The sequence below is a fragment of the Leptodactylus fuscus genome, chromosome 11 (genome assembly GCF_031893055.1).
Source record: "Leptodactylus fuscus isolate aLepFus1 chromosome 11, aLepFus1.hap2, whole genome shotgun sequence".
Classification (NCBI taxonomy): domain Eukaryota; kingdom Metazoa; phylum Chordata; class Amphibia; order Anura; family Leptodactylidae; genus Leptodactylus; species Leptodactylus fuscus.
In genome coordinates, this window is record NC_134275.1 from 33,647,551 (window position 1) to 33,671,023 (window position 23,473).

General features: G+C 44.2%; 1 protein-coding gene across 1 annotated transcript; it reads right to left on the reverse strand.

The window, feature by feature from the left end:
* Positions 1-1,098: 1,098 nt before the first annotated feature.
* Positions 1,099-21,083, reverse strand: LOC142184818 (protein Wnt-7a-like). The gene is made up of 5 exons (XM_075259911.1): positions 20,950-21,083; positions 20,470-20,624; positions 11,293-11,519; positions 2,653-2,924; positions 1,099-1,661 (listed from the first exon to the last, which is right to left on the reverse strand). The coding sequence occupies exons 2-5, from the start codon at positions 20,541-20,543 to the stop codon at positions 1,182-1,184; spliced, it is 1,053 nt and encodes a 350-aa protein (XP_075116012.1). The 5' UTR covers positions 20,544-20,624; positions 20,950-21,083; the 3' UTR covers positions 1,099-1,181.
* Positions 21,084-23,473: the final 2,390 nt, after the last annotated feature.

Below are 23,473 nucleotides of genomic sequence, written 5' to 3' on the forward strand. Positions count from 1 at the left end.
CATGTATGTTTTTGCTGGTCAAGAAGATCACCATGTCCCTGGGAAGTTGAGATTTTACTCAATGGATTATGAATCCTGACTATTCAATGATGCTGATAACCAGGTTTTTACTGTGACTGCCACTCATGTTCTACTGAAACTAGGGTGTGGAATCATATGGGTACCTGGCCAAGACCTAAAAGGACTATATGGGTAACATAGTAACTGATAGGAAGGAACAATAGTTAGTTCCATATTTTAGTATGTCAAGAAAACGGCCCCTTCTCTTAAGAAAGTCTCTTTAGCTCCTGGAACCTTCAGCGATCATCCATTATCAAAATGTGGAGCTTTGGCAAGTCATACATTTTCCCTGCAGCGACCACTGCAGGTAACAAATTGTATTGCAAGCTGGCAATTGAAATAAATAACTGTCTATGGCAGGGGTCCTCAAACTGCGGCCCGAGGGCCACATGTGGCCCACCAAGCACTTCTGTCTGGCCCCGCCGACAACGCCGGAAGGCGTGCATTTATAATGAAGCTCCTGGGGAGCTCGGGCCAGGCCATGGAGCGCACTTCACTTTACCTATTGGAGGGCACCGCTCCCGATGTCTGTGCGACCTGCTCTGCCTCCGGCCCACTGTTTAAAAAGTTTGAGGACCCCTGGTCTATGGCATACAAGGATGGTCTGGATACCCCAGTACAGGAAGGAGTCGCCTTCTGAGCAGAGTCGCTTCTATGGCACTTATATCTCATAGTAGCCTTTGGTAGTTGACATATTTATACCGGGCATATTGTCAATATGAGTCTCAAACATTTGACATATCTGAATAAATCCATATAAACCATATAAGGCAGGACTTAAAGTGTTACTTAGACTTCCAAGTTGCAAGGACCACCCTTATTATGGCCTTACATGGGTTTTCTGCTGATGGAATACAGAACACATAGTAAAAGACCACCAAGATCATGTGCTTGGGCAGTTGACCATGGCGGCCCAACACCTTTGATCCTGTACGACTGGTTCATTCTATGCCATGGGGGGTTCCACATCTCTGGTCAGTCACTGTTTTTGCAGTTCAAAGTCTTCTCTATCCAGTGACTCAACTATGTAAAGGAAAATATGCAGCATCACAAAGCAATCCAAGCTGTGAGCTGTAACGTATATAAGATGGGCCCACTTTGCCCAGTTTCTTTGTGCGTACTCAGTTACACGTGTAGGCTTGCGTCCTTTCACTGCATGTATTGCATGTGACGTGGCAGCACCAGTGAAATTTGCAGTGGCACTGCCATGTGTGGGTGTACTGAAAGGTCTTATATCCCCGACCACAGCACAAGAGCTCACAACTGTCAGACAGAGAAGATGTGCGGTTACACAGACGTCCATATGTCCCCATACTTCCAGTGGTATTGTCTCTCTCACAGAAGTTCGGGGATGTGTCTATATACACAAGGTCAGTCTCCGCTGGCTTGTTGTAGCTTTGAGGATTTTTAAGTTTGAGAAATGTTGGGAGTTGTTGACGTCTTCCCCTCATTGGCTCGACCATGACTGCTTCCTTGTACCTCTCCTTCAGCATGAAGCCCACCTCTCGGAAATGAGGCAAAGTAACCCAGCATGTCTTCACTGTACAAGAGCCGGAGACACCATGACACTTACACTCCAAGCGAACATTCTTCTCTAAGATCTAGAAGAGATGAGCACAAGAAGATATAAGAAATTAGCACTGGATTATTCACCTGACAGAAGGTCAGATGAAGCTGTCCAAGACCCCATGTATATTGGATATTGATGAAGGGATGGATAGGTCATCAGTATCCAATATACAAGTACATGGGATCTTGGACAACCCCTTTAAAGAGGACCTTTCTGTCCTTGGAGATGGGCGTTATCATATACCACTTTTCCAGTATGCACCCCGCTGCTGGAAACATCTGTGTCGCTAGTTTTGGGACTGATATCCCTCCACCAATATTCCTTACTGCTCAAGGTTGTGGAAGAATACTGTCAGGAGGGGCATTCCTCGCAGCCCAGCACTGACATTAGAATGTATGGCTCGCTTTTCTGACAGGGGAAGGATGTTGGTACCAAAATTAATAAAACCAATATCTCCAGAACCTGGGCACACACCAGCACAGCTAACACTGTGCTGAATTCTGCTTTTTGAGCAGGGTATAATACCACCCATCTCTAGGAAAATGAAAGGTCCTATTTAAGGGGGAACTCCACTTTTAATAATCCCTTTAGGTTAGAAAGGTATCCATATGATCCCAAGCTGTTCTGCTGCTGAGAACCCCAGTGATCAGCTGTATTCAGTGCAGGAACTTGTGTTTGATTTCTCTGTAGCGCCACCACAGGAAAAATGGAGCAATACACAGGTCTCATTGAAATCAATGAACTGGGTGCAGAATGCATGGATCTTTTGGGTCCTCCAGAGACGCTGGAGGACACTCTGCTCCAGCTAATAGAAAGTGATCCCAAATAGGGCACTAATTTCTATTAATTCTCATTTAGATAGATGAAAATGGGTTATCTATACTTGAGTATAAATGTGTATCCAGCATAAACAAAAATTAACTGGATTTGTACTGGGACTCTAGGTAAGTAAAGTGGAACACCCGCCAATGCCAGGGCTGTAAAATGTTAATTCTTTGAATGTTTTTTGTTTTTTTTAATACCTTTCTTCCCACCAGGTTATTGTGCAGGTTCATGAGGGTACGGGCATTGCGCTTAACCTCCCTGGCATCGAGAAACTCTTTGGACAAACGTATTCCATGTTTCACATCAGCAGAGCATCCTCCCCATCTCCATCCTTTATCAGAGTCTTGGTTTCCATGTTTATCCCGATCACAGCCACAATAGGTCAGGTTTCCATGACTGCAAGCATTGGTGATGGCATGGGCAATCCCGGCAGAAAGGATGGCATAGTAGAAGGCTGTTTCTTGGCTACCTGTTAATTTAAAAAAAAAAATTGCAAATTTTGATAAGAATTGTATATTTTTTGTTTAAGGTACCTGTGAAGTGGAGAGGGGTATAGTGTGGGAGAACCGCTATTTTTCCCCAAGACTGTTGCAGTATGCACAGGCGTTTAGCTTGTAGGTCCCGGACTGGAGTAAAAGTTTGGGCCAGTCCTGCAGGGCAATCCATTCCAGGCTTGGAAACAGACCAGCAGGGCTTTCTAAGTAGTACAGGTGTGCTGGTTAGTGAGAGAGAGAAGAGAGACTGAAACACACACTCAACCAGTCTGGGAAAGCTCTGCCAAAAAGGACGCTGTTAAAGGGCTGGGTATGTGTACCCCTTGTTTACTTGCGAACCTTGTTTGTTAGGAGGTCAGCAGTAGGTTGACCCCCTGGTTTGTGAGGGAATAACTCGTTTAGTAAGCTGCCGGAGAGGCGTAGGTCTTTATTTTCATTTGTTTGTTTTGACATGCTGAGCAGCACTACCTGTACCTTTAAGCTTGTCTGCTGCAATAAAGACTGCTTTTGGGAAAGAAACCAGAGCTTCTGAATCCCCTGTACATCATATTACCGTATATAACATATGCAGGGAGATGGATATTGGGGTTCACAGTAGTCAAGCAGTGGATGGTATAGTTGCCAACTGTCCCAAATTTGCCATGTAATCCCTAATTTTCAGAAATGTTCCCAGTGTAAAAGAGATCATGCCCCCCCCCCCAAAGTACTATTTAGGTTGAGCCCAGCCTGTCCGGAAGCTGACCCGGGGGTGGTTTGGAAGTTCAGACTAAAACATCTCTATGGGGAGGTTAGAAGTGTTGATTTGTAGCATTAGAGTTCTGGCGCCATTGACAACATTGCATGGCATTTCATACGTATTAACTTTGGTTGGTAAAAGTGTTCCTAATGGAGCCCTTGGACCACCTCCAATCCACTTAAAAACAATCTGTTTTGGCTTGTACAATCTGAATTTGTCAAAATTGTCACCAAAAATTCAGTTTGCCTGTTGTCTCCATGTTTGCTTGGGCTTTTATTGGCTACTTCGGTTTCCTTACACCCAAAAAAATAACTGATAGGTTAATTGGCTTCTAACAAAAATGGGTCCTAGTGTGAATGTATATGAGGTAGACTAGTTTCAGACAAACATACAAGTGCATCTCAATAAATTAGAATATCATCAAAAAGTATTTTTTTTTTTTTTAAAGTAATTTAATTGTAAAAGTGAACCCCATACATTATATTGAGTCATTACAAACAGAGAACTTTCTCAAGTATTTATTCTGTTACTGTTGAGGCTGCGGTTATATCGGCTGCATGTGCACCTCTTTCTACCACACTCTTTCCTTCCATTCAACTTTCCATTAATATGCTTTGATACAGCACTTTGAACAGCCAGCTTCTTTAGCATTGACCTTTTGTGGCTTATCCTCCTTTTGGAGTGTGTCAATGACTGTCTTCTGGACATCTGTTGAGTTAGCAGTTTTCCCCATGATTGTGTTGCCTACTGAACCTGACTTAGGCCCCGTTCCCATGAAGTAACGCGCTGCTCATTTAGACACGTAAACACGTGTCAGAGCGAGGTGCTTCAAAACAGATCCCATTGACTTCAATGGGTGCCGGCTTATGCGCGCTACACATTGAAATCAATGGGAGGCTTTATAACCCATTGATTTCAATGTGTAGCACGCGTAAGTAAGCACCCATTGAAGTCAATGGGATCTGTTTTGAAGCGCCTCTCTCTGACACGTGTTTATGTGTCTAAATGAGCAACGTGTTAGAGTTCACACTACGTAAACAGCAGCTTATTCTGAACATAAAGCACGTTCAGAATCAGCGGCGTATAAAGCAGTTCCATTCATTTCTATGGGAGCCGGCATACGAGTGCTCCCCATAGAAATGAATGGGTTGCTTTTTTCACTACGAGCAGTCCCATTGAAGTGAATGGGATGTGCTTGCGTGTACGGCTCGGCATGAGCAGAGCTAGCCATACACGCCAATGTGAACTCTCCCTTACTACGTGGGAACTGAGCCTTAAGGGACCTTTTTAAACACTTAAGAAGCCTTTGCAGCTGTTTTGGGTTAATTATTCTAATTTTCTGAGATAAAGACTTTTGGGTTTTCCTTGGCTGTAAGCCATAATCCTCAACATTAACATAAACAAACACTTGAAAAAGTTCACTCTGTTTGTAATGAATCAATATAATATATGGGTTTCACTTTTTCAACTGAATTACTAAAAAAGAAATAACTTTTTGATGATATTCTAATTTATTGAGATGCACTTGTAATATAGGCTCATTTATGCTCTTTTCTTACAAGTACAATTCCTGGATTGACTGCTTTGCTATCTATCTATGATGCTATTAGTCTAGGACAGTGGTAGGCAATAGAGATGAGCGAATAGTATTCGAAACTCTAGTTTCGAATACCTCGCTCCATAGGAATGAATGGAAGTGGCCAGTGCGCGGCTGGCGCTTAACCCCTTGGTGTTCGGCCATTCTTTGCTATGGGAGCGAGGTATTCGAAACTAGAGATTCGAATACTATTCGCTCATCTCTAGTAGGCAACCTTCGGCATGCCAGCTGTTAAAACTACAACTCCCAGCATGCATACTTGCTCTGCTGTACTTGGAATTCCCATGGAAGTGAATGGAGCATGTTGGGAGTTGTAGATTTACAGCAGCTGGAATGCCGAAGCTTGCAGACCCCTGGTCTAGGGCCTAGGCTATTGGACCTGTGGTCAGACGAGTACTTGTGTCGGTATACACACCCATATTGTGCTCGCCTGAAACTAGCCGTAGGGAAATTAGTGAGTTCCATAGGAGATTGATGGGAATGACAACAATTAGAGATGAGCAAGTACTATTCGAAAATCCCGTTTCGAATAGCACGCACCCATAGGAATGAATGGACGCAGCCATTCATTCCTATGGGTGCGTGCTATTTGAAACGGCCATTTCGAATACTTACTCGCTCATCTCTAACAACAATCCATACAGTGCATTAGAATATTTTGGTGATATAAAATAAAAATTTTGTAATATTCATTATGTTAAGTGTATTTGATTCTAGATATAAATACAGGGAGATGCTTTTAGTTTACGTGTCTATGCAGGTAGATGGAGATAAGACTTATCAGCGATCACAGCTGTCATCAAGATTCATTTCAGAATCCTTGTCATCCCCTTAAGACCTCACTGATGAAAGCGTAACGCAATATATTAATATAAAGAGTTATTAATAGTTACTAAAGAATTTTACTGTAGGGGGACTTAGATAATGCTGGGGATTAGATAATGGATTTAAGGGAAAGATGGAGGTATGCACTCCCATAGATTCAGGTGTCACTATAAGATTCCCAAAGGCGTATAAGAAGACCCCAGTGTTATAAATGGCACAGGATAGGTGAAGGGCCCTATGACAGATTTTGGAAAACAGCTATTTCAACAGGAATAGGCTGGTTTTATTGCCCTTAGCAACCAAGTGCAGTTTTTATAACTCCACAGCAGCGTAAGGCTTCATGCACGCTACAAATTATGGTGTCCAAGGGGTTGGGGCGATTTTGCAGAGGAATACACTCAGATGACACTCAGTATCTTCTCTTATGTATTCATTTCTATGTGGGTTTCTGATCTGTTTTGTTCTAATGACACAGAGCAGGCGTCAGAGCTGACGAATAAGGAAGACGACAGAGAAGGGGAGGATGCAGGTGAAGAAGGCGTCGCTGGAGACAGGGTCTCAGGCAGCAGTGGGGACACCCCCATCGACGTTTGAGCGCTGGGGCCCGCCCTCATTGCTGTGGAGAACTCATTAGCGTACCGGTAAAAATGGTATTTTTAAAGAGGACCTTTCACCACTTTTGGGCACAGGCAGTGTTATATACTGCTGGAAAGCTGACAGTGCGCTGAATTCAGCGCACTGTCGGCTTTCCCGATCTGTGCCCGGTGTAAAGAGCTTACGGTGCCGGTACCGTAGTGCTCTATGGTCAGAAGGGCGTTTCTGACCATTAGCCAGAGATGTCCTTCTGCCTCGAGGTGCCAATCGCACTGTGCTGTGGAGCCGGGAGGAACGCCCTCTCCCTCTGCTCACACAGCTCGTCCATAGACGAGCATTATCAGGAGCGGGAGGGGGGGGGGAGTTCCTCCCCGCTCCACAGCACAGTGCGATAGGCGCCGCGAGGCAGAAGGACATCTCTGGCTAATGGTCAGAAACGCCCTTCTGACCATAGAGCACTATTGTACCGGCACCGTAAGCTCTTTACACCGGGCACAGATCGGGAAAGCCGACAGTGCGCTGAATTCAGCGCACTGTCAGCTTTCCAGCAGTATATAACACTGCATGTGCCCAAAAGTGGTGAAAGGTCCTCTTTAAGGAACGGCACGGCGGAGACCATGTCTAAAGGTAAGAGACGAATAACCTTTCTAAAGGATATTCCGACGTCTAAAGCAGAAAAAACAGCATTTTAGTGGTAGAATCGCTTTAAACTTTGAGGACAGATAAAGTGGGCATTAAACTGTGAGGGCAGATGGAGGGGGAACAATAAACTAGGAGGGCGGATTAGGGGGACACTAAACTGAGAGGGTATGTAAGGGGAACAACTTTGGCAGATGGAGGGGGCATTAAACGGGGCAGATGAAGGACATTAAACTGTTCCCTCCAGTTTCTGCCATGGTTTAATATCCTCCCTCCAGTTGCCCCAGTTTAATGTTCTTAAGCAGCTAATAGCACAATTTAATGTCCCTCTCCGGCTGCCCAAGTTTAATGTCCCTCTCTAGTTGCCAACTGGGGCAGCTGGAGGGTGGCATTAAACTGTGGGTGCAGCAGGAGAGAGACTTTATACTGTGGAGTCAATTTGAGGAGAACATTATAATGTGGGGGCATATAATATTAGAGTTATTATGTGGGGAGCACAAAGAGAAATGGATTGGAATGGATGGAGTCAATTTAGAAGTGGGAGAAGCTAAATTTGCCATGGCGCATGATGCGCGCCACATATCTTGTCCCTCTTTCTGTCATTTCATAGTTGGGAGGTATGCAGCATTGAATACTACTGATGTATACCTCTGATGCATACCTCCCAACTATCAAATGATGATACTATATCTGATGTTTCAATAGGACCTCATGTTCCCAGTGCCCATACAGTGGGATATGCCACAGCCTTCCATGGTTGGTATGTGTTTGGATATTATTATGACACAGGTTGAAAACGAGATGTGAACAGAACCTAGGGGTTTTCAGTAAGTGAAATATTTTGGGACCACCAGCTTAATTTGCATTGGAGAGCTTCAATAATAATAGCAATTCAGCACTATTAAAGGGGTTGTATATTAAAGAGACTTGTATATTGATAACCTATGCTTGGGTTATGTGATCAGTGGGAGTCTGGCCGAGTTGCTGTTTGAAGAGGCCACGGCACTCAGCAGCACTGTAGCCTCTTACCTGTGCTGATGACATCACATCCATCAATCACATGGTACAGCTGCTGAGTCCTATTAAAGGGATTGTATCATTAAATTGCTATTTTTTCTCACTAACATGTAGGAAGGCTATTCAGTAGAAATTCCTGTTTTCTTCTGCTTTGCCCGAGGTCTGACTGCGCTTGCATAGAAGTTTGAAGCCAGCACCGGAAGAAGACGCGGAGAGAGGCCGTTTCAGACGGACATGGAGGATGCACTGGAGAGTTCTCTCGCAGCTTTGGGGATGCCCTCAGTGCTGTTTGAGCTTTGGGGACTGCCCCCAGTGCTGCGAGAGATCTCTACCAAACGTTGGTGCTTAGAAGACATCTAAAGGTAGGAGAAGAATAGCCTTTCTTAAGGCTATTCCTACGTGTTAGTCGGAAAAAAATAGCAATTTAATAATATAAGCCCTTTAAATCAATAAGCATATTGTGGGGGTGCCCTTAAAACTGGTTGTCCTCAACTGTAATGTTGGTGATCTTTCCTTAGAATTTGTCATGAATGTCATATCAGTGGGGATTGGACTCCTGGCACCCGTTCTGATCAGTTGGTGAAGGAGCCACGGCACTCATACAATGGTTGCAGCCTCTTCATTGTATATTATTAACAGCGCCATACACCGTGTGGTGGCTGTACCTGGATTGTAGCTCAGTCCCATTGCTGCATAAAGGACAAATGGCTGATAAACGTGGTTCTTTCAATCAGCTAATCAGTGGGGGATGGGGGAAATCAGACCTCCAGTGACCTGATTTTGATGGTTTGTCCTAACCATAGGCCATCAATATTTCTTTAGTCAAGAAAATCCATAAAAACATAAAATTACATGCCACAACACAATATTCAGGTGGCCATTAGCAAACCTTCTGGTTGTTATCTCAGTACTGTCCAAGTATATCTACCCCTAAATTGTCCCAAATAGTAAAGCTCACAGCATACTGAACACAAGAGCTACACCTGGTACTACCTTGTCAAGTTTTAAAGGGAGTCTGTCACCAGAACGAGTATATCAAACCAACCCTACAGATAGATAGGTTACCTGAATCACATGGTCTTTCCCCCTTGTCAATCGCTGCCTCTGTTGCCTAGATATTGTGTGCATGCGCAGGCCGCAAAACAGACGGGGCAACCATGAGAATACAGGGCCAGACGAAAACGCAGGGGCTGTGAGCAGCCTGGACCACTGGTGACCCCCTCGGTGCTCCAGGCTGCTTATTTGTATATTAAGTTTTATTATAATTATATGTTTAGCTCGTTCCCTTATAGGCCCTTTAAGTGAGTAATACAATAGTGCTCGTGACAACATACAGTTGTACATCCCATATGGAACTTCCCAAATAATGACGAATAATATAAAAGATAACATAAGATCTAGAGGAGAAGCCTAAAGCCTGGAACTCACTGGAGATTTATTGCCTCGAGACAAAGGAATTTCATTATCAAGCAAGACGTGTACATTTACATTTATAAATATAAGATTCAGTGAATTACAATAGGACTGGATTGTATATGTTTCTATAGTTATACGTGTCCTGGCAATGCTGCAATACAGTTGATAAGAAAAGATTTCTGGACTGGCTCATTTACAACACTTTTCTGAAAATAAATCCAAAAATGTACCTGGGGCCCCAGTGTAAAGCTGTACCAGGGCCCCCCAAATATCACATTGAATATTACAAATCACATGAAACGAGCTGGGTATACACACAAGATGCGGATCAGCCAGACCTTCTATTCTGTCTAATGTAAAGGGGGTCTCCCAACTATCCCCCAATGCATAGAAAAAAAAAAGTATCAGATATGTTGAAATCGAACGTATGATCCTGGCATCTGGCCCCAAGGACAGTCAGGAGGCAATAATACGCAATAAATGGAGGATCAATCTTGCTGTAAATCAATGGGTTTGACCAAAATAAATCTAACACATATTGTACTGCTGTCCTGTGATGTCACAGAGAGGTCTTTAAGAAAATGAGCCAGATACAACTGCAACCTCTGTAAACCCCTGAAGCTAAAGCACTGGACATCCCATAAACATCAGACTTTCATTATAAGATCCTGCTAGCCAATATGATTGGTCAATTCAGCCAAGATTTATCTGATGTCTATGACCTAAAAGTGTCTATATATATATATATATATATATATATATATATATATATATATATATATATATATATAGATTTCAGTAGGATTACCTAACCATCTAATAAGTATGGGGTGTCCTCTCCCTCCCTTTTTAAGCGGTTGGGATTTCCGTTTTCTGGGTCCCCAAGCGCAGGTGTGAACCTGGAGTCAGGTGTATAGACACATTGTATGGCTTAGAATCTGTTACCATTTGGTCATAGAGTTTCAGCAGCTAAAAACATATATATATATTAAGTGTCCCTTAAAGAGAACCTTTCATCACCTCCATCAACTCAAGCTCTTTGCATGTTTATGTACATATTATATGTCGCTCCACTGATTCTGGCATTTCTTTCTCTAGCCTCCACCATTCCTGAGCAATGAGTGTAGTTAGTTTTGCTGCTTGATATGCTGATTAAGATCTCTAATGTCAAGTGGGTGGTGTTAGGCAGGAGTAGATAAGGGGTTGTGACTCAGACCTCCAAACAGAGGCAGACAGTATAAGATCTCTGCGTCTCCCCCCCCCCCCCCCCCTTGTCTGCTCTGGCCTGACACCACCCACCAGCTATTATCAGGCACCAAAATTAACACACTATTTGCTCAGGAAACTGGGGGCTAGAGAAAAAATACCAACTCTGCCAGAATCAGAGGAGCAGAGCCTATTAAAGGATGAAAAGAGGTCAAGTTGATGGATGTGGTGAAAGATCCTCTTTAAAACTAACATTGACTTTTATAGTGAAGAGATAACCATTTCTTATATACATCGGGCACCTCACACGTACCTACTTTTAGCTCCGGTCCAAAAAGACTTGGTTCTGCCAAGGAGCTGCAATTCCATCGGCTTTGCTGAAACTGATATCGGCATTCTTCGGTTGCCAATCGTGCACCTGTCCCTATGGCTACCATGGTATCCGGACGGGCTTCACAGATGCTTCTCTGTCTTGGTGAAAGGCCTGGCATTTTTCGGCAGATAATACTAGCCCCCAGCGCTAGTACAGAAGACACACCTCTGACAAACAGAAGACAATTGACATAAGTGTAGACAACAGTTGTGACAATGTATTCAATATAATAAACAGCATTTCATAGAATAACATGCAACAATCCAGGAAATGAATGAAGACATGGAGACTTTATGACATTAGGAAAGCGCCACTTTTAATAGGCCATGTCTGATATTGTGGCTCAGGCCTATTCACTTAAAGGGAACCTGTCGTCACTTTGAAAACCCCCTAAACCACTGCCGTACCAAGTAACAGGATTGTAATAGGTCAGTAAAGATGTTACTTTCTAAGGGCTTGGAAAATGAAGAGGAATTTGAAGCAGACATGTGATTCCTCAGATTCCTCCCCATGAAGACATGCTGACACAGAACATCAGTATTCCATTGTGACTTGCTACCGCTGTTTAGGCCCAGATGAATGGGCGAAATCAGTGAGGAGCCTTGAGCTGCGGACTCTGCATCTGGGTCAGCTGTGAAAACGGCGACAAGATCGAGCAGGACACTTATTTTTTTCTGTATCCTGCTGTGTTCTCTGCCTCCTATTGAATACACTGGAAAAAGGAATTATGGAGGAATCTGCCAATGGGATGGAATCTCAAAATTAGAGGCAGATTCCACCATGTGAACGGGCCCTTAAAAGTAAATTTTAGCTTGAAGCAAAAACTAAAGGTTTAAAGAGGCTCTATCAGCAAAATCATGCTGATAGAGCCCCACATATGCGTGAATAGCCTTTAAAAAGGCTATTCAGGCACCGCTAAAGTTATATTAAACTACCCCCCAGTTTTAAAATAATACCCTAAAAAAGAATGTGATCAACTTACCCATTGTGCACGGTGGGTGGGAATTCAGGGTCCGCCGTCTTCTTCATCCACGCCTCCTCTTCCTGCGATGTCCTCAGGTCCCGTCTTCCTCCAGCACTCGCGAACTGACATTGCTACAAAAAAAAAAATGGCCTGGGCGCATGCGCATTAGCTGTAGTAGAAGCGGCATGCTACTGCGCATGGCCCAGGCCATTTTTTTTAGCAATGTCAGTTCACGAGCGCCGGAGGAAGACGGGACCCGAGGACATCGCAGGAAGAGGAGGCGTGGATGAAGAAGACGGCGGACCCTGAATGCCCGCCCACCGTGCACGATGGGTAAGTTGATCACATTCTTTTTTAGAGTATTATTTTAAAACTGGGGGGTAGTTTAATATAACTTTAGCGGTGCCTGAATAGCCTTTTTAAAGGCTATTCACGCATATGTGGGGCTCTATCAGCATGATTTTGCTGATAGAGCCCCTTTAAAATAGCACACCACCTGCTAAGTGTGAATAGTCATGTCAACCCAGCTTGGGTGCATGCACAGTGCACAGATGAAGCTAAAGCCAGTACATCTCACTTTCGTGCTCTAGTTGCCACTGAAAATGGCTTGCAAACCGGACCGCATGACTACTCCTGAAGCCTGCACTGTTCACAGGCGACATCAACTACTTTACAACTATATTTTATTCTTAATACCTATAAAATACAACGGCATCGGTATAACTAAGCCACAATACCAGATACAGCCTATGGTTGCAGACCTAATAGACTGTCCCAGATACTCATAAAGTAACATATTGTGTCTCTTATCTCCCTATTTAAATAAACCGTATTGCCATTTAACCCTATGCGGACTTTATAATGGTAGCCACATTGGGTTGTTTCCCATGACATGTACATTGTAAGACCAGCCCTGCACCTGCTCCTTTCACGCAGTATAACTCCATGAAAAGTCCCTCTCCTATTTACAATGTTGCTAGTTTCCGGTGTATTGAGACAGTACAACCTCATGAATATTGATTCTGTAGAGAACTTAGGTCCATTCACAAACCGGAATACACCAGCCATCGAAAGTACATAGGCACATAATATGCTAAATGCACCATCTTATTCTAGGCTTGGGCGGGTCTTCTATTTCATTGGAAGTGTCCACAGTATGAATGAAAGGATGGATAGACTAGAGAGAAAATGAGCAGTCCCTGGGGGCCCAAATGGAGAGCCCTGTGCAATGCCAGTAATAGATATGACGACTGCCATCTACTATAGAATGATACCTGATAAATTGTGCACTTTGGAACAAAACCTATAAGTTGACCACATAATTTCACCTTATAACATACATGTATGCACCATATACTGTATATACCATAGAAATAAAGTAAATCATATGCAGCATAATTGCATCCTCCTGCAGTTAATACCATGTGTTGCATGTCCTGCACGCACAACTTTATGTTCTGTTACAAAAGAAACAAGATGGAAGCTAACTTCTGTCATGTTGTTTATATCAATGTCAATGGGAATGGACACAGAATCAGCCTGTGGCCATTCTCTGCAACAGTTTAATGTCCGTTGCTGTTAATCTATGACAGAAGACAGCAACGTACATTAACACTGGTAGGGTGAACACTCCCTTAAAGAAGTTGTCACATGAGGTGCAGGACTCCCAGCAATAAGGTGTCAGCAAAAGACTGAATGACACCGGAGTGGTGTTCACAATGGCCTCTGAGTCTGACATCTACATGGCCTGGGCAGGTTCTAATAGGCAGTCAGGTATAATATATTGCAGTACATGAGTATTGTCGTTTATTACTCAGATCAGATTCCCTAGTGGGGAAAAAAAGTTTTAATAAAATGTGAAAAAAATCGTAAAGATTCCCCCATGCATGCTTAATAATGGTAGAAAATCAACAATAAAATACAAATAAATATAAATTATTATATAACTAAATAAAAATAGCGACAGAACTGAAGTTTTTTGCACCATCATCCAAAAAAAAAACTAAACAACATAAACAAATCCAAACAAAACTGAACAAAAAGTAATTGAAAACCTACAAGTTACCCCAAAGGGCTGACAGAATATGCTGACAAAATGTAAAATAAAAACAAATTGCTATCTATTTGTACTGACCCACAGTTATCGTGTCATATGTCGTGTGCAATATGAACAATGTAAAAAAAATAGACCCCAAAAATCAACCCCAAAATTGCTACTAGTTCCTATTTTCCCATTCCCACAATGTATTATATGTACCCATAGTGACACCATTAAAAATATAACTTGTTCTACAAAAAAATTAGAACCCATAAACGTCAGTGCTACAGGTGTCGGCATCACATGATTTGGACATGATCGGGTTAACGTGAGAGACCTTGTCCTCTATTGTGCCAAGCTGGGCGAAGATGGGGGGGGGTGAGGAATGGTGGCAGATAACAGGTCATGAAATCCTCTATCGATCTATCCACAGCCTGTAACTGAACTACCCAAAACAACACAAGGGGCCTTTCTCTGCCAGCCTTTCAGAACAAAACGCCTGTGTGTCCCGCTAACAGATCAAGCGTTCTGTCACTTAACACGAAAGTCACATTTTTATTTATTTATTTATCAGGGAATAAAAGGGATGCTCTCTGCGCCTCGTGAGAGCGAGAAGCTGACGAAACAAGGAGGGGGCAGAGCCAGCCCCATCTGGATGAAATTTCTGAAAGTGTGTTGGATAGAGGGCTGAGGCAAGAGTGGACTTCACATTGTGTAACAGGGGCCCGGTAGGTAAGGGGGCTACTGCCGCCTAGAAAGTAACTTGCTACTGGTGGATTGATAGAGAGACATAAGGGGGTAACTCATATGACGCTATAGACCAAAGGGTCCAGATACTGTTCTTTCAAAAGGGTCCTTTGCTGTTTGTCTATCCCTTGCCCTAAGTGGTGTATCCTGGTCCCTAAGTACAGTATATTACATGATTTATTTGTGTGGTGGAGGTGCGTTTTGAGTTATGAGTACTCCTATCATACTTGCCTGAACATTTGGGAGTCTCCCAAAATAAGAGATGACCTCCCAGAGTCCCAGAAGAACAGCTAAATCTCCCGGGCCCAGCGGAATGCTATACACCCACCAGGCTCTCATTTATATGTAACATGGGCACCGTACATGCCAGTCAGCCACCATATGGAGTGTCCATGTTCCAAAAGGACCCATATGGGATGTGGTATCACCTGAACTTTTCCATGGACCACTTCACACACCACTCACAATATTGGACAATATGGTTATGAGTCCTCATGCTCTACCATGTTCCAATCTTCTATATGCTTTAGCCATGACTTTCACAAAGACAATCCCTCTCCATACGCTCTATTAGGGCATATGACTTCATAGAAGGCGGCCTTCTGCTAAAGACAGCTCTATGTGTCAGAAGGTAGTTGTTCTGTAAAAGCGGGCACCACAGTGGCAGACCTGGCATGTCCAAGCATTACAAGGATGCCCATTCTCCTGTTGCTACAAGGAGATACCTAGCCAGACACTGCACTGTTACAGTGACCACCACATTTGCCTCTTAATATGCCCATACACCTCCAATAATTACTCCCGAAATCCCATGCACATGAATTATCAGTTCGGGCCAAATGTGCATGTGTATGAATGGGAAAGTGGAAATAAGCCAGCGGCAACACCTCTGATGGAAGCTTACAGATATAGCACTCAGTAACAGCACAGCTGGCGCTCTATACTATTTGTTGTAATACTTTAAGTTAAGTTCACATCTGCAGCACAGTTTCCGTTCAGTATAAAAGTGGCGGACACCCTGTAGACCCCATTGTGTCTATATACACAAATACACTAGCCTGACAAATAGTACAATCCCTACATCTACACTCACCGGCCACTTTATTAGGTACACCTGTCCAACTGCTCGTTAACACTTAATTTCTAATCAGCCAATCACATGGCGGCAACTCAGTGCATTTAGGCATGTAGACATGGTCAAGACAATCTCCTGCAGTTCAAACCGAGCATCAGTATGGGGAAGAAAGGTGATTTGAGTGCCTTTGAACGTGACATGGTTGTTGGTGCCAGAAGGGCTGGTCTGAGTATTTCAGAAACTGCTGATCTACTGGGATTTTCACGCACAACCATCTCTAGGGTTTACAGAGAATGGTCCGAAAAAGAAAAAACATCCAGTGAGCGGCAGTTCTGTGGGCGGAAATGCGTTGTTGATGCCAGAGGTCAGAGGAGAATGGCCAGACTGGTTCGAGCTGATAGAAAGGCAACAGTGACTCAAATAGCCACCCGTTACAACCAAGGTAGCCAGAAGAGCATCTCTGAACGCCGCACAGTACGTCGAACTTTGAGGCAGATGGGCTACAGCAGCAGAAGACCACACCGGGTGCCACTCCTTTCAGCTAAGAACAGGAAACTGAGGCTACAATTTGCACAAGCTCATCGAAATTGGATAATTGAAGATTGGAAAAACGTTGCCTGGTCTGATGAGTCTCGATTTCTGCTGCGACATTCGGATGGTAGGGTCAGAATTTGGCGTCAACAACATGAAAGCATGGATCCATCCTGCCTTGTATCAACGGTTCAGGCTGGTGGTGGTGGTGTCATGGTGTGGGGAATATTTTCTTGGCACTCTTTGGGCCCCTTGGTACCAATTGAGCATCGTTGCAACGCCAAAGCCTACCTGAGTATTGTTGCTGACCATGTCCATCCCTTTATGACCACAATGTACCCAACATCTGATGGCTACTTTCAGCAGGATAATGCGCCATGTCATAAAGCTGGAATCATCTCAGACTGGTTTCTTGAACATGACAATGAGTTCACTGTACTCCAATGGCCTCCACAGTCACCAGATCTCAATCCAATAGAGCATCTTTGGGATGTGGTGGAACGGGAGATTCGCATCATGGATGTGCAGCCGACAAATCTGCGGCAACTGTGTGATGCCATCATGTCAATATGGACCAAAATCTCTGAGGAATGCTTCCAGCACCTTGTTGAATCTATGCCACGAAGAATTGAGGCAGTTCTGAAGGCAAAAGGGGGTCCAACCCGTTACTAGCATGATGTACCTAATAAAGTGGCCGGTGAGTGTATATGGCTCCTGATAACAAAAGGATCGGGCATGGATTCCACATGCTTCCAATGTTACACTGCTCTTTATAGGAGTATGGAGATCCCACATAGTCACCTACTAATGTAAGGTCCTAGTAAGATACTACTGAAAGGGTTAACTAGTATTTATCTGTGACATTTTCACGTCTATAATATGTAGTTGATGTTGTCACCTATTTAGAGTTATGTAACATCAGTTCTGTGACAATACCAAAGTGGCTGGAGATGAGCAGAGGGGATTTCTCTTCTACTTTGATAGAGGGGTTAAGCTACTTAGGTTCTCCTGACTCTTGGGTGTAGACCTGCACCCCACAATGGGCATTGTATGTAGTTTGTGGAGATTCAGAACGAAAGTACACTTTAGGCAAGACACTAAAGGACAGAGATAGATATATTTTTAGGAAATGGGGTAACTAGCAAAACTGTTGTTCAAAAAATGAATCATAAAGGAGTCTGATAATAAGATTGGCGGCAGTCAGTCAATGACTATACTGGATTGCCATGCTACGGGAGTAGCTAAAGAGAGTCTATTAGGCCAAAAATGCTTCCAAAACATACAGCGGCCTTTACTAGGAGCAGAAACATATGGATACACATTGGATACACATTGGATGAACATGGGATGGACATGGATACACATTGGATACATATTAGATGCACATTGAATGCACATGGATACACATTGGATGCATATTGGATACACATTGGATACACATTGTACAATGTAACAAGTTAAAGCAGATTGTAAGTAATGGGACTTCCATCTATATCTGTACATCAGAAGACAGGGGCAGCGTCTATACAGTCTCTGGTGATGATATACATGTATACTGTATCTGCAGCTCCTCTCATCCACCACCTATCCGTACAGTGATATATGCCTCACCCATTTCCTAAGCAGCCTCTTGTTTAATTAAGATTGATTTGCTTTTCTGTCTGGTCTGGTATAACGTGTCTGGAACATGCCTAGATACCACAGCCATGTCTGTCATGAGCACCATTGCCAAAGTACATGAATAGGAGGCAGCTATGTGGTACGATCATGTACAGCTGTCCCCAAATATTTGATTTCACTTGATGAAAACCCCCTCTTCATATGCCCTATCAGAGCATATGGATGCCAAAGATGGGACTCTCGCACAGTACCCCTCTATGAGACAGAGCAGAGAACAAGCAGACCGAGCACTTCCATCTATTATATGGTTGCTCATATACATGGATGGCTGGCACTACTAATGGCTAGAGCTAGGGAAATATATGGCTAGCTGCAGCCTCCTCCGGCCATGACAGCTGGGGGTCCTACTACTAAGCCCACAGAAATAACTATAGGTGGCACCGAGGCAGCAGTGGATACCAGGTCCTGATCACAGAGGAGGCACCAAAGGTTTAATTGCCACATACAATAGGAAAAGGTTCAGGCCCCATTACAAATTTGGGGGGCCCAAGAGCTTCAAGTTACACTTTTGCTTTAGACAAAGGCTTCATCTCAAAGCTCCTGGGGCCCAGTGCAAAATCATTAATGGGGGCCCCCATCTACATTGTGCTATTTAGAATAGTGGTATGTTTTATGTGGCAGAGGGACCTTTGGGTCCTCCTCTGCAATGTCTGTAGCTACACCCCTGGTTTCAAGGGTCTTCTTTAAGGTCTGAGTAACCCCATCTGTGTCATGGACAGATTGCGTCATGGCAAAATCGAACTCGCTGCATCAAAGTGACCTTGTTCTAGTCTGGACAAGGGTCGACTGTCCCATACTCAGATGATGCTGTAAGCGCAGGATAGTCGGCCTGGAACTGATAGCATAATGAATCACTATGATGCGGTGAGTTTGGCCATGCCACGGTCAGGCTTCAAAAGGCAGCTGCCATTTGTACCATATTACCTGGACCACAAATAGTCATCTGAATTCTTCCTTAGACTGAATGATAGATTACATAACCACTGTTGGTTGTTACCCAGCTTTCCTTACATCCCGATTGGCAATCTACCTTTAGATGCAATGTAACATCCACACTCTAGTATTGCTACAAAACTAGTGAAATCTATCATAAATGGAAATACTAGGACAATGTCACCTATGCAAAAAAAATAATAACATAGAAAATACGCCATGTACTGATGACCGCTCCTTTATAGGTTTTCATTATTAACCCTTTGTTGTGTTTTTCACATTAATATGACCCCAAGGATCTTTCTAATGCACAATTGATGTATTCCAATATATTAGAGAATGGCATACATAGTGGTAATTCCCTACATAGATATGATTATTATTATTATTATTATTATTTATTAGCACCGCTCCCTTTACTTCTGGCAATACAGAGGGGTAACTAGGGATTTTACAACTATAATCAAGTAATTTCCTAATACATAAGTATAGGTTCACCATAGATGGAGCCATATAGTTTGTAGCTGTGGATCCCGCATTTACCTGGATCCTATGTAACAAGTCAGTGTACTACAACCCTTACAGGTTAGGACTACACGTGGCAGTAGCAGGCAGGGGAGCAGAGCTGTACAATAAGGGTGCAGAGAAATCACCCAGGGGCACCCGGAAGAGGACTTCCCGCATCATACTAAGGAACCTGCAGGGGGAGTGATGGACAGCGGAGGGTGGGGGGACCAGCTGTGCCAGGAGGAGAGCACTACAGCTGCCAGACGGTTGCATTCTTTGAGAACAATCTGCTCTAGACTTGCACATACACACATACACATACATACAAGGCCAGGAGGAATGAGGAATATCACAGTGCAGGTTGCTGGCAGGGAAATAGGTTGCTGTAGAGACAGGTGTGTTTGTTTGGCCGCTCCAGGGGGAGGCGCCAGGTGGTATTTTGTCACAAAAACATCACTTGTGGCGACGCTGCCCATTGTGGGCAAGTGCAGACATTGGCACACACTACAACTATGCCAGTTTACTATTCAGCATCAATACCCTACAATCCTTGTACGTCCATAACCTGTCACTTGGCATTCAATGTGATACGAGTGAACTAGTTATACATTTCTAAATGTCTACATTGTGTGACGTGCTTACCCTTCTCCGCAGAGCATCAACCCAATGCAGAGCACAGTGTGACACAGGTCCAACCAGCTCAGCTTCAGTCTCATACTGTTTTCAGACCGTCCCTTTCCCCACTTGTCAGTCTGTCGGAGATTTCTCTTCTTCGCAAATTTCCAAGTTCATTCTACCTGCAGATATTAAGAGGAAAAGCATGTGTTAGTGAGGAGCACAAGGAAGCTCTGGATGAAAAGTGAGCTGTAGGGCTGCAGAGCTGTCACTGCTCCTTCCAGATGCAAAGCACCGCACAATGCAACTGGTGTCTGACAAGGCTTCCCTCCCCTGATGCGTCCTTGAACGCCTCCAAAATCTCCAAGGAGCTCCATGCCCACCTCTAGCAATTCATTATTGTGACAGCTGCCTGTCTCCCTCCATAGCAGAAATCTATTATCACAGCAGAATGCAGGCTGACACATTCATTATAACTATAGCACCCTAGTATTAAAGAGCTGATACCTTCTCCTGGGCACAGAGGGCACGCGTCTGTCCTTGAGCCCCATACATTAATAGGTGGAAGATGGACGTAGTCACCTGTGGACAGGTGGGATCAGTCTCCATACCTTGCAGATGAGCCGAACCTTGCACTAGTCCCTGCCCTGTACTAATTTTACCTTAAATGTTAGGAGGCGTGCGATAGTCATACGGTGGGGGGGGGTGAAGGAGAAGGTGGGTTAAACAATTCACTAGCTCCTGCCAAAAAATATTCTCTCCTATTCATTCCTCCAGCACCTGCCCCCTCCTTTAGAAAGAGCTAGAGGACTGGGAAGGGGGGATAGCTCGCTGGGTGGGACATACTGTCAAAGGAGCAGCAAGTGATATTGGTTACTATAATGGTGCTAGCAGCAAGGTTGTCTTCAGATCAAACCCCCGGGAGCAGAAAAGCTAAAAAATACCAAAAAAAAGATGAATGTAGCAAGGTGGAGGCAATGTAGCCTGCGGGGCTGTCAGCAGATAGGGAGTGAGGGGGGAACTGTTATCACAAATCTTGCTGACATCCTCTGCTACATATCACATTCATATTTATGTGGAAGCTATAGCGGGATGTGTAAGGAAATATGTCCTGTCCAACCAGTCACAGCGCAAAACACCTGCACACCTATATTTATCATGCTGCCGGGGGGCGCTGTGGATGATGATCATGTGGAATATCACACAAGTAGCAAATCCTATACATAGAACGAATGTATTATTGTGAGCCCCAGGATAAAGCATTCCCTGTTACGTGTCCAGGGTATTAAAGAGTATAACCACCTTAAAGGGAGTCTATCAGATCCCCACTGCCTCCTAAACCAATAATAGTGACATGTAGGGGTCTTTCATAGAAGCAGAAACATACTGTTGTATTCACATAACTGAGGAAGCAATGCATGGATATGCAAATCAGCCTACAAGTGCACCAGGGGCGGAGCCTGACTTGCTAGGTTTACCTACACACAATCTGAAATCGGTGCCCAAAGTGTCGAATTAAGTTGTGATATTTTCAGCCTCTGCCTTATCCCAGTGGTCTGTAAGTAGATCTGGTAAATCAACCTCCGCCCTGATGCACTTGTAGGGTTTTAGAGACCCCTAAAATAAGGATCACAGAGTCATGTTCCACCCCCTCAGGCCCCGCATTAGGCCAAATACAGTTTTTCCTGGAATTTTCCTTTAAAAAACCTTTTTTGCCTGCATGAAATCAGCATTTTTCTAGTCTGTGTTGACTGATGTTTTTGCTACAGTGACATGGGAAAGTTCAGCTGCCATATTGCACCCATTAAATGCCCTCCATGTCAGTAGGAGAGACTGAAGACGTATGCCTTGCTGACAGGATGCCCAAAAATGAGAGTCTGTCTGGTCCAAAATGTCTCCCAAACCAATAAAAGTGCCATGTAGGGACCTTTAATGGGAACAGAAACATATCTCTGTGGCCAAGAAATGAGAAAGCAATGCAGAGATAATCATTGTTTTATGAATATGTAAATCAATCTGCAAGTGCACCAGGGGCGGGATCTGATCCGGAGATTTGCCTTCAGACAGTCATGAATTAGACCAAGGTTGAAACGTCAATCACTGATACAGGGGAAACAGTAGGCACTGATTCCAGAAGGGAGCTGGTGCCCTTGCAGCTGTCTGTAGGCAAATCTGGCATATTAACCATGCCCCCAATGCACTTGCAGCTGTCTGTAGGTAAACCTGGCATACTAACCCTGCCCCCAGTGCACTTGCAGCTGTCTGTAGGATAATCTGACATACTAACCCTGCCCTAGTGCACTTGCAGCTGTCTGTAGGATAATCTGACATACTAACCCTGCCCCTAGTGCACTTGCAGCTGTTTGTAGGATAATCTGGCATACTAACCCTGCCCCTAGTGCACTTGCAGCTGTCTGTAGGATAATCTGGCATACTAACCCTGCCCCCAGTGCACTTGCAGCTGTCTGTAGGTAAGTATGGCACACTAACCCTGCCCCCAGTGCACTTGCAGCTGTCTGTAGGTAAGTCTGGCATACTAACCCTGCCCCCAGTGCACTTGCAGCTGTCTGTAGGATAATCTGACATACTAACCCTGCCCTAGTGCACTTGCAGCTGTCTGTAGGATAATCTGACATACTAACCCTGCCCCTAGTGCACTTGCAGCTGTTTGTAGGATAATCTGACATACTAACCCTGCCCTAGTGCACTTGCAGCTGTCTGTAGGATAATCTGACATACTAACCCTGCCCCTAGTGCACTTGCAGCTGTCTGTAGGATAATCTGACATACTAACCCTGCCCCTAGTGCACTTGCAGCTATCTGTAGGATAATCTGGCACACTAACCCTGCCCCCAGTGCACTTGCAGCTGTCTGTAGGTAAGTATGGCACACTAACCCTGCCCCCAGTGCACTTGCAGCTGTCTGTAGGTAAGTCTGGCATACTAACCCTGCCCCCAGTGCACTTGCAGCTGTCTGTAGGATAATCTGGCATACTAACCCTGCCCCCAGTGCACTTGCAGCTGTCTGTAGG